Raw genomic sequence first — 12,500 nt, 5'->3', positions numbered from 1 at the left:
TTCTTACATGAGGCCAGTGGAAGCTAATCCGGAGACGATCCACGACTGCAGATTTGGAAACATGAAGAGGAGGCTTAGTCCGGCCACCAGCAGCCCCGTCACGACCGTTGGCATCGCGGCGGAGAGATTCTGGTTTGAAAAGGGAGGTGGGGGCGGTTAATTCTAACGGTTTTAACGACTTTAACGTTTTTTTTTCTTGGGGGGGAGGGGGTGTGAAATGTAATAGGTAGTAGGGAAATTTTATTTTTGCTTTATTATTATTATTATTATTATTATTACATATATATATATATTTTTTTTTTTTTTTTTTGGGGGGGGTTAAAGATAATAGTAGGTAAAATGCATTTTTTTTTTGGGGGGGGAGGGGGTAAATGTAATAGCAGGTAAAATGTAATAGGGTGGAAGTTTCTTAGTTTATGGATTATGGTTGAAATAAATTTTCTAGGTCACCGACACCCCTGTTATGACGGTTGGTATCGTAGCTGGTACCTTCTGGATGAGATAAAGGTGGTGACGGTTATCTTTAACGGTTTTAATAACTTTTAACTTTGATGAAAGACAAAAAAAAAAAAAAAAAAAAAAAAAAAAAAAAAAAAAAAAAAAGGCGAGAGAAAAAAAAGAGGCGAGAGAAAAAAAAGGGGAGGGGGTGAACGAGAAATATAGAAAAAAAGGAAAATAAAGAAAAAAATATATATATATTGCTACGCCAGTGGGTCTTTGTCTCTGTGGGAAACATGTGTTAACATGAAAAGGATGACCTGGGCATGTGTTAACATGAAGGGACCTGGGCAAACATGACGCAACTGGCTGTGAGCGGAGGAGCGGAGGAACAAGCCAAGGGAGACGCAGTTGGGTACTGCTCCTGTGAAGACCTCGTGGGTGCCCTTGTGACCTGATATACTTTGTGTTGCCCTGTTATAAGCTGTACCGTGCAGTGTGACATGCGGGGTTTCCCCCTGTATGTGCCATAGAAAAGTGTATGGGTAAATAACTTGGTAAAAAAAGGAAAGACTGTCAATTTGTGTTTATTTCGTGCCCTGCCTCGCCACTTGGCGTTTCCCCTCTTGGTGTTCTGGGACGCTGTGGTGCTCGGTGCCTCTTGGAGCTGTTCAGTGTTCACGACCCTGTGGATAGCACGCCGTCTGCCTAGCCTGCCTTGTGTTGGTGGCAGAGAGACGAGGCGGTCGGCGTAACAATTGGTGTCAGGAGTGGGATTTGTGATATTTGATCAGTGAGATCGCCAATTTATCATGTCGTCCAAAGATGGCAGCAGCCATGAGGGAGAGGAGGCTATGACTGAGGCAGGCACGAGTGAGGTGAAGCCGAGCCAGATGGACCTGATCACTGCCATGCTGGCCGGTATGAGGGAGGAAATGGCACAAAGGGCAGAAGAGCATGCACAGAGGGCAGAAGAGCATGCACAGAGGGCACGCGAGCAGGCGCACCATCTCGTCGAGATGCAGGCTAGGAAGGCAGAGGAACAGTTCTGCCGACTTGTTGAGGTGCTACGGGAGCAATCTTGCATCTGTGAAGATGGAAACTCAGCAGTACAAACCGACAAAGGCCTGCAATAGCGTGAAGAGTGAAGAGGTGCAGACTCTGAAGGGCGCGGTTCAGGGCCTGAGGGAGAAAGTGAAGGAGGAAAGGCAGCGTCACGAGGTAGTAACGTTGCAAGCAGAGAAGGCAGACGAGGTTCTGGCAATAGATGCCAAAGTGTCAGATTTATTGGGGTCTGCCTGGGGTCCATGGCAGGAAACCCCCGGGCCTCGCAGCTTTCGTGTCGAGCCAGTGGTCGCTGCAGAAGGCGGGGGAACCCATCAGAACCGCTCCCTGGGTATAGGTGGCTGCAACTCGGACCCGGTCAACCCGCCTCGTTGCCTCCCTCACCCCCTTCCTCCCCCCAGGTGTGTTTAGTTCACGGCAACGGGGTTCTCCACCCTGCAGCCCCTGGCCTCCAGACATTCTGTGAGGCGTAAGCCAGCTGAGTACTACGGGAAGGTGGCCTGGGAGGCATATGTCGCCCAATTTGAAATGCTGGTATCTGCCCAGGGCTGGAGCCAGGAAGAGAAGGCCCTGCAGCTGGTAACAGCGATAAGGGGCCCCGCGGTGGAAGTGCTGGGGCATCTGCCGCCATCCCAAACATGCCTCTTACACCAGCGTGGAAAGGAGGCTTTGAAACGCCGTTCGGGCACCACCCCCAGGCCGAGGTATATCGGGTCCACTTGAAAGAAGCGGACTCGTGAGCGTGGCGAGACCACTGTCCCAGCTGGCGCGGGATGTGGAGGCGCTGGTAAGGAGGTCTACCCTGCAGCTGCAGAGGAGATGATCGTGGGTCCTGGCCCACGATTTCTTTTTTTGACGCTTTGCAGGACCAGCAGCTGCAACATTACGTCAAGCAGGCACACCCTGGGGACCTGCAGGTGGCGCTGGCGAGGGCCTTGGAGTTCGGGGGCCTTCCTGAAGGCAACCAGTGGCCTAGGGCCAGCTGCTCATCCCCGCCATGACCTCTGGGGCCGGAAGGCTAAAGTGGAGAAGGTAGCATTGAGGAAAGGGGTGAGCCCGAGCACTTTCCCAAAGGCTTGTGTTGGGGCTGCGGTGGGGAAGGGGCAAGACGTAGTCGGTGTCGGAGGGAACGAGAGAAAACGCCCTCTCAACCGGACGGATTCTGATGCCTTCCAGCAGTGCTGCAAGGACTGTGGCAGGTATGGTCACCATCCGAGTGCATGTCCTAAGGCTAAGGAAGTGGTGCAGGCGGAAAACTCTGGAGAAGGGGGCCGAAACCCAGCCGTCCTCGGTTCCCAGGCCCCTACTTGGGTAAGCTGCCCTCGAACCAGCACAATGCAGGTGGAGAGCTCAGTAGATGGGAAGCCATGCTGCCTGACAGTGAACACTGGGGCTGAGAAGACCCTAGTGCAGCCTGATATGTTGGCCACTAAGCGACTTCCAGACGCACCACAGAGACTGTGTGGTGTCACGGGGCATTGTGGGGCAGCTCAAGGGGCCAGTGGAGGCTCGTATTGGCGTGGGGGGCACGGTGCAGCGGCTCCCCGGTGTATGTGGCCGATCTGGACAAGACCTGCTTGCTGGGCCTTGACTACCTGACGCAGAATAAGGCGTGTGTCGACCTTGGACGGAAGCTGGTGGAGGTACATGGTGAAGATGTGCCCTTGCTTCCAGAGGTTGGCTGCGCAGAGGTAGTTACGGTTGAGCGACTGCACCTTGCCCCCAGGACAGTCTAGAATCCAGTGTCGACTGTCAAGAGTGATGCGTGGAGTAGAGGGCCTCGTGGAGCCCATCCAAAATCTGCAACTGGCTGATGGCGTAGCGGTTGGGCGGAGCCTTGTTGGACCAGGGGAGGGGTTAGTTACAGTGTTTGGTAGCCAATTTCTTCTGATAAGGCCCAGAAGGTGCCAGGTGGTGCAAAGCTGGGCACTTGTGAGGAAGTGGAGCGTCCAGAAGAGTCGTCGGGGAGCGAGGAGTTGGTTGGTGTGGGGCCGTTGCCTGACTTCCTCGAGGACTTGGCACACCGGAGCGCCGCTAACCTGACGGAAGCACAGACAGAGAAGATGCGTCACACCTTGTATCAGTATGCAGATGTGTTTAGCAGTGGGTGACTTGGACCTGGGCCGCACAGGATTGGTGAAGCACCGCGTTAACACCAGAAGTAGTTTGCCCATCAAGAGCCCCCCCCCGACGTATTGCACCAACCAGGCGAGAAGAGAAGCAGCGCACTGTCAATGAGCTGGCGGCACAGGGGGTGATTGAACGGTCAGACAGTCCATGGTCATCAGCGGTAGTCCTGGTGAAGAAAAAGGACGGAACACAACGCTTCTGTGTGGACTACCGGGTGCTGAAGGGACATGACTATCAAGGACTAAATACCCATGCCGAGAATTGAGGGACACACTCGATGCATTGGTGGGGGCCAGGTGGTTCTCCACACTCGACCTGAAGTCGGGTTATCACCAGGTGGAGATGGCAGAAGACGACAAGCCAAAGACTGCCTTTTCCTTCGGGCAAGGCCTGTGGCAATTCAACGTCATGCCCTTTGTCTCTGAATGCCCCTGGTTGTTTCGAGCGTCTGATGGAGAGGGTATTGGATGGCCTGCAGTGGAAGACGGCGCTTGTCTACATTGATGACGTCATCGTCTTCGGGAGCACCTTCGAGGAGGAGCTGGAGTGGCTGGAGGAAGTACTACAGCGGTTGAGGAAGGCCAACCTCAAACTCAGCCCCAAGAAATGCTCGATGTTCCAGCATGAGGTGCCATTTCTGGGGCATGTAGTCAGTCAAGACGGTGTGCGCAACCGACCCACAGAAGGTGGCGGTGGTGGAGAAGTGGCAGTTCCCACCAATGTGGCGGAAGTCAGGAGCTTTCCTGGGCCTGTCACATACTACCGCCGCTTTGTACAGGACCCTTTGCCAGTGTAGCGGCTCCTCTCCACCGACTTACACGAAAAGGGGAGTGCTTCCAGTGGGACGAGGCTTGTCAGTCTGCATTTGCAACCTGAAGAAGGCCCTGGTGGGAAACACCGGTCTTGCCCTATCCGGACCTGAAGCTCCCTTACCTGTTGGACACTGAACGCTAGTGGGGGAAGGCATCGTGGCACTTTTGTCACAGAAAAGGACGGGAAGGAGTATGTCGTGGCCTACTACAGTGCCAAGTTCAGCAGGCCTGAACAGCAACTATTGTGTGACAAGGAAAGAGTTGCTGGCGGTGGTGAAGAGTCTCGAGCACTTTCACCCATACCTCTATGGTGCCGAATTCACCATCCGGACTGGGCCCTGCTGCCCTACAGTGGGTTGAAGTCGCTGAAGGTAGCAGAGGGTCAGCTGGCAAGGGGGTTAGGGCGCCTTGAATAGTATTAACTACAAAATCAAACCCCCGCCCGGGTCATGTCCATTGCAACGCTGACAGCCTGAGTCGACGCCCATGTGAGGCTAGTGCTCACCACTGTGTCCAGAAGGACTCTGATCCTGTGTGCCTCCGTCTGCAGGTGCTGGAATGCGCCACTAAAGGGGATGATGAGTGGCGTAAGACACAACGTGAGGACTCTGACCTTGCTCCCATTGTCCGGTGGCTTGAGGGTCTCAGTGGACGCCCCAGTTTGGGAGGCCGTGGCTGCGGAGAGTCCCATCACAAAGTGTCTGGTGGACCGGGGAAACCACTATGAGTGGATCAATGCGGTTAGTTAGTGAAGCGCTGGGTGCAGTGAGTGAAGTGGACAGTGACACATGGGTAGTTGTAGTACCCAGAGCCATGCGTGCTGAGTTGCTGAGGGAATTACATGCCGGTGTTACCAGTGGCCACTTGGGTGAGAAAAAGACCCTGAGCCATCTCCGGCAACGCTTCTACTGGTGGGCATGAGAAGTGATGTGTCTGAGTAGTGTAGAGCATGTGATGTGTGCAGTGCAAAGAAGGGCCCCGCTAGAAAGAACCGTGCCCCGTTACAGGTGTACTGTGTGGGAGCACCCCTGGAAAGGGTGGCAATAGACATTGCTGGTCCGCTGCCTCTCACACCACAAGGAAACCCAAAAATCTGCGTGGTAAGGGCTATTTTTCCAAAATGGCCTGAGGCATATGCACTACCCAACCTGAGGCCGAGACCGTGGCTGGCGTGTTAGTGAAATGAATTCATTACCCCTTTTGGTGTGCCTTCTGAACTGCACTCTGACCAAGCCGTGAAGTTGAGTCACGAGTTTCCATGAGTGTTGCGAGCTGTTAAAGGGGTGTGCAAGACACGGACGACACCCCCTCCATCCACAGTCCCGATGGTATGGTGGGGTGGTTTAACCGTACCCTTGCTCAACAGTTAGCCAAATATTGCAGGGAAAGTCAGGAAGACTGGGACGTCAAGCTGCCCGCCAGCTCATGGCCTACCGGTCTGCTGTGGGATGAGGTAAAAAAGGCTTTACACCTGCCGACTCATGTTTGGCCGTGAGCTCAGGCTACCAGTGGATTTGGCCACAGGGGGGCCACCCGACGTGAAACTTGCCAAATGTCACATCCAGCTATGCAGTGGCACTGCAGGAGAACCTGGGGGAGGTTTCACCGAACGAGTGGGGTGGCAAGCTCAAGGTAGCCGGCCATGCCATGAAAGGAGACCTATGAGCGGCGCATGAGGGAAGTGAGTACAACATAGGTGACAGAGTGTGGCTGCATAACCCGCGTCGGAGCGAGGGCTCTCGCCCCCAAGCTACAGAGCCCCTGGGAAGGGCCCAAACACGGTGGTAGCGGCCCTCTCTGATGTCACCTATCGAATTCGCAGAGGGCGAAAACGACCGTCTGTGTCGTTACCATGGGCTAGGAAGCTACTCCTGGGGCGATTGTGAAAAAGAAGATGACGTTAGCCCCAGTAGCGGCGATGAGGACGTGGCAGACGCTGACCGAGATGAGGACAAGCATTTGGACGGTGAGGGCGATGCAAACAGAACGTCAATGGTGACCATGAGCAGGTCTTGGATAGGAGATACCCCTCAGGGTGCCACTGCCAAATTAAACCCCCGCCCAACCTCCCAGAGCGGACCCCAGCGAGAGCGAAGAAAGCCGCTCTGGAAGATTTTTGTGTTTCTGAGAACTGATTTTAATTACGGTTTACTTTATTTGAAAGAATTTTGTTTGTTCCTGAGGACTAATTTTATTTAAAATTTTCTGTAGTTGTTCAGGTTTAGGTATGTCAGAGCAGGCGGGTCGTCTGCTTGATAGGGGGGGATAGTGCTACGCCAGTGGGTCTTTGTCTCTGTGGGAAACATGTGTTAACATGAAAAGGATGACCTGGACATGTGTTAACATGAAGGGACCTGGGCAAACATGACGCAACTGGCTGTGAGCGGAGGAGCAGAGGAACAAGCCAAGGGAGACGCAGTTGGGTGCTGCTTCCTGTGAAGAAACCCCGTGTGTGCCCTTGTGACCTGATAAACTTTGTGTTGCCCTGTTATAAGCTGTTTCCGTTTCAGTGTGACATGCTGGTTTCCCCCTGTATTGTGCCTATAGAAAAGTGTACGGGTAAAAAAAGGAAAGACTGTCATTTTGTGTTTATTTCGTGCCCTGCCTCGCCACTTGGCGTTTCCCCTCTTGGTGTTCTGGGACGCTGTGGTTCTCGGTGCCTCTTGGAGCTGTTCAGTGTTCACGACCCTGTGGATAGCACGCCGTCTGCCTAGCCTGCCTTGTGTTGGTGGCAGAGAGACGAGGCGGTCGGCGTAACAATATATAACAAAAAAAAAAAACGAAAAAAGACTAAAAGGAAATCCAACAAGAATTATAGAAAAAAAGCCAATAAGAATTAGAAAACAATAAAACAATAATAGAACTGGAAAAGACAGCGTAGCACCGTACCTGGATGCTTCGGCCCGTTTTCTCCACGGCCGAGGCGGAGTACCCGAGGCCCCCGCCGACGAAGGTCATCGCCATCCCGAAGACGTCGACGACGGAGGACACGCCCGTCACCAGGCCCTTCACGATGTTAGGGATGAAAGAGACGACCTGCGGGCGGGGGAGGAACGTTAAGCCTAAAAAAAGGAAGGTTGGTTATTTTGGGGGATGGTTTCGTCTGGGGTTGGAAGAGAGAGGCTGTTAATGTTGGTGTTAATGTTGGTGTTAATGTTGGTGTTAATGTTGATACTGATGTTGATGGTGTTAGTGTTGATGTTGACGTTAGTGTTGATGTTGGTGTTGGTGTTAATGTTAGTGTTGGTGTTAGTGTTTCATGTTGATGGTGTTAATGTTGCTGTTGCTGTTGCTGTTGGTGTTGATGCTAATGCCATTGTTGTTTGGAAATAATTAGTGTTGAATGGGAGATGTTGGTATTATGGTTGTTGCTTGGAAAGAATTTTGTTGACGATGAATGGAAGGTGGTGGTGTTGGTGTTTCGAAATAATTTTAGCATTATAAGAGAGTTTGTTGTTGTTTGAAAATAATTACGTCTGTTTGGATTCTTATAAGTATGAAAGGGGAAAAAATTCATTTCATTCTGATGGGGATTCCTGATGTTGTAAAAGATGTGAATTAATCTCTTATTTTATTTTATCTTATATATTGATCTATACTTTTATCTTTATTTAATTTTTATTATTATTGTCTTTCATTTTATTTTTCTATTTCATTATCTTTTCTTCCTTTCTCTCTCTTTTTTCGTTTAAAAAAACAGAAATTCTCGGGTTTGGTTTATTAAACCCATTCAGTTGACAAATTTAATAAAAAAAAATAACCACGTTGTCTGTAAAACCACAAATTTTATCGACAAAAAAGAGAAAAACTTCAAACAATTTGTCTGCAAAATTATGGACTAGTAACCTAAAATACAGTAAAATTATAAAAGGATTATATACTTCCCATGTTTATTCGTAAATTGAGTGATTTAATACGTGTACAAAAGATCACGTATTCTGACGAGTGTAAATATAATAATAATATATATACAAGAACAATAATATATATAATAATAATAATAATGATAATAAAAATTATATGTAATATATATATATATTATTATATATAATATAAAATTATATTTTAAAAATTTAAAAATAAAAAATAATAATAATAAAAATAAAATAATAAAATATTGCAAAAAATAATAATATCTATGCAAAAAAAAATAATAAAAAATTTTAATATAATATTATATTTTAAAATATATTTTTATATAATTATTTATATATATATATATATATATATATACAATAATATTTATATATATAATATATATAATATATACATACATAAGAATAAAAATAAATACAAGAATGATAATATACACAAGAATAATAACATTATCATAATTAAATATAAGAATAAGAAGTAATAAGGTAAACGGGGAAAAATCTTTGGTTTTTACTGATGTTTTAAAGAAAAAAAGTGAAAAATTATCTTACATTAAAAACATCTGTAGATATATAATTTAGAGAAATACAAAGTACAGATACAAGACAGCTGTGTCAGTGAGTTGTTTTATACAATTTATATACTATGGACTTTATAAGATTTATATAATTTTTTTATGTGGTTTTTTTTTTTTTTTAAAAATCAATTTTATTTTTTATAATATATATGAGTTCCTTCATAAATATAATTTACTGTATATAATTTACTTTATATAACTTTATTTACCACCCTGGCTAACTGCACTGGCCTGGGCAAGCTGTAGTACATTTGATTCAAGGTCATAACATTATGTATTGGTATTACATTTGAATTTTAGGCTATAACATTATTATGATAAGTACTACATCTGTTAAGGGAAAGGAACAGTTGCAGTCTTTTATCTACTCATCTGCCATGCCGGCGTACAGCTTGGGCGTGGAAAGGCATTGCTACATTTGATGTGCGGTCATGTGACACTACATTCCAAATTTAGGATACAACGTAAGTATATCGTCTAAGGCATCAGGTGATATGAAATAGTTACATAATGCTCCGTACCTCATGCTAGGTGGTCTGAAAGGCACACACGGCACTCTGAGATATAATGTGTTCGTTTATATTTTTCATTACACACGTTTACACTTAGTTTCTTCGACAATACAAACTTTACTGACCTGCCAATACAATACAATCTATATTCAAGCCTGATTCTTGCGGTCACACTGTCTTGTTCTTGTTTTATATAAACTATTGATGAATGAATCTTGCGTAAACCGGTCATAGTTTTTTATGCTACAGGTTTCAGGGCATTGAGAATTAATTAACTCAGTCAAGTCCTCTTTGAAGGAAGCTTTAGGGATGTATAAAATCCTAGGAAGAGATACCCCAAGATCTATATCCACACTTTGCTTGTCACACGTTAACTTTGCCAGGCGATCAGCACGATCATGCCTAGGGATTCCAACATGCGATGGAATCCACACAAAACGTATCTCGTTCTTTTGCACGATACATGTTTATCCTGATGTCATTTGCAATATTTCCTGCACTTAAGTCTAGTGTTCAAAGCTTGGAGAGCACTCTGTGAATCGCAGAATATTGCCCCCGAGCCTTGATTCAATAGAAATTCGGTGGCCATGAGTATTCCTGCCAACTCAGTTTGCGTAATGCTAGCCCCGTCATGATCCCTCCTACAATCCTGGTGCTGCAAAGTATACTTTTTATATACAACAAAAGCGCATCCCAGACAGCAAGGATCCGTCAGTGTAGCATTCATATGCATTGGACAGAGTTTCAAGATGCTCATTTATATTTGCAAGTGCAAACTGCTCAAGTATAGCAGGGGGGACACTTTTTTGGGATCAGATGTATAATATATATTTAGGTCTGACATTTTCCACGGTGGAACAGAACGTATGTTAATATGTTAAGCTGACCTGTGTTTACACGTTACTTTTTATCGCAACCCGAAACGTGGCGTAGAGCACCCGTAGAGTTTACCACAACCTTCCCTATATATTTCCTTCCCTTAAAGCTACGTGGCCTCCACAGATGGAACAACCCGAGGCCTGCCTCTCCCGCGAGCCTATATCAACACCACCTGCTGGGACAACGCCACCTGCTGGTACAACAACACCTGCTGGTACAACACCTGCTGGTACTACACCTGCTGGGACAACACCTGCTTTGACAACACCCGCTGGTACAACAACACCCGCTGGGACAACCTAACAGCCCTCACTCTGCCTCTCCCTTCAAAACTACCTCGGACTACCCAGATGGATTGAACCCAATGACCTCTGCCTCTCATGAACCTAACCTCGGCCTCCCCGCGACTTGGAACAACCTATATTCTGAACAAAATATACAACCTGAACAACTTACAACCTACGCCTCCCGTAACCCTAAGCCTCGAAGTTCCCACGACTTGTAATAACTTCTACAACTTACGGCCTGCTCTTTCCACGACCTGAACAACCTCCAAATACCTACAACCTGAATAACTCACAACCTGCACTTTGCTACAACCCTAACCTCGACTCCCCCCACGACCTGGAACCAACGTTACAACCCCCACACGACCAAGAATCCACCCCCTCCCCCACCCCTAACAACCCGCCCCCCACCCCTTACCCCTCACAACACTGTACCCCCTCACAACCCTCCCCTTCACTGCCGTCCTCACACCTCACAACCTACCCCTCGCCATTCACAACCTTCCCTCCCCCACCCCTAACAACCCACCTTCACTATCCCCCTTCACAACCCTCCCCCACTCCCCTTCACAAGCCTCCCCCTTACCCCTCACCCCTTCACAACCCACCCTTTACCCAACCCTCCCCCCTCAACCCCTCACAACCCCCTCCCCCTTCATAACCCCTTCCTCCCCTCCCCCCTCCCCCCTCCCAACCCAAGACCTACCTGCCCCGCCAGCGACGCCGTAGAGGCCAAGGGATAGAGGAACACGGAGAGGTCTCGCGCCTGCCGTCCGGCCGCCCTGACGATCCTCCGTAGTTCCCTGGCGTGGCCTTCCTTCTGCGGGTTCCACTCCGCCACGAAGCCGGCGAGCATGGAGCCAAGGGCGTCTCAGAGAGGAGGGGGGGGGAGAGGAGAGGGTTTAGTGTGGGGGTGGTGTAGGTGAGGGGGGAGGTGGGATGGGGTGGGTGGGGGGATGGGAAGGTGGGTTTGGGTGGGGGGTGTAATTGGGGTGTAGGTGGGGTGGGGGTGGGGGTGGGGGTGGGGTGGGTGTAAGGGTATGTGGGTGGGTGTAGGGGATGTAGGGGAATAGGGGGTGGGGGTGTAGGTGGGTGTGGAGGGGTGTAGGTGGTGTGAGGGATGAGTGGATGGGTGTAGGGGTGTAGGGAGGAGTGGATAGGTGTAGGGGTGTGTGGGCGGGGGGTGAATGGGTGCGGGTGTGTTGGGTATGCATGGGTGGGGTGGGTTAGTGAGTGGCTGGGTGTGTGTGTGTTTCTGTGTGTGTAGTGTGTGTTTGTTTGTTGATTATTTGTGTGTGTGTGTGTGTGTGTGTGTGTGTGTGTGTGTGTGTGTGTGTGTGTGTGTGTGTGTGTGTGTGCGTGTGCGTGTGCGTGTGCGTGTGCGTGTGCGTGCGCGTGCGCGTGTGCGTGCGCGTGTGCGTGCGCGTGCGCGTGTGCGTGCGTGTGTGTGTGTTATACTAAATATTTATTCTTGTCGAATATTGAATCAAATGACGTGTGGAAAGTCACAATTAAACAACATCTTGTTTCCTATATATAATGTAATGAACATGGTGTATATCTATATATATTCCTATCTGCTTATGCATATATAAACAAAGACAGAGTTGATTAGACAAATATGCATATACAGAGATAGATACAAACGTCTATACACAAACATACATAGATTAGATAGAGGTACATACATACGCAAACAATGAACAATGACATACATACTTATACATAAATATAAACAGACAGACATATAGATGTAGGTCTGTACATACAAACATACGTTAAAATCAAATAAACAGACAGATGAATTAGAAATAAATAAACAAACACACACACACACACACACACACACACACACACACACACACACACACACACACACACACACACACACACACACACACACACACAAAACAAAAAATATATA

General features: G+C 48.2%; 1 protein-coding gene across 1 annotated transcript in view; it reads right to left on the bottom strand.

Moving 5' to 3' along the window:
* LOC119568031 overlaps positions 1-11,446 on the bottom strand; it is a gene marked incomplete at its 5' end in the record, with an annotated part of 16,500 nt that extends 5,054 nt beyond the window's left edge. The window contains 3 exon segments of the mRNA XM_037916419.1: positions 8-129; positions 7,335-7,481; positions 11,283-11,446. Of these exon segments, the coding sequence (XP_037772347.1) occupies positions 8-129; positions 7,335-7,481; positions 11,283-11,446 (433 nt within the window).
* Between the last annotated feature and the right edge of the window lie 1,054 nt (positions 11,447-12,500).

This window comes from Penaeus monodon, chromosome 43 (assembly GCF_015228065.2).
Source record: "Penaeus monodon isolate SGIC_2016 chromosome 43, NSTDA_Pmon_1, whole genome shotgun sequence".
NCBI lineage: Eukaryota > Metazoa > Arthropoda > Malacostraca > Decapoda > Penaeidae > Penaeus > Penaeus monodon.
Note: the sequence above shows the minus strand (reverse complement) of the source record. Positions and strands in the feature narration are given on the sequence as shown.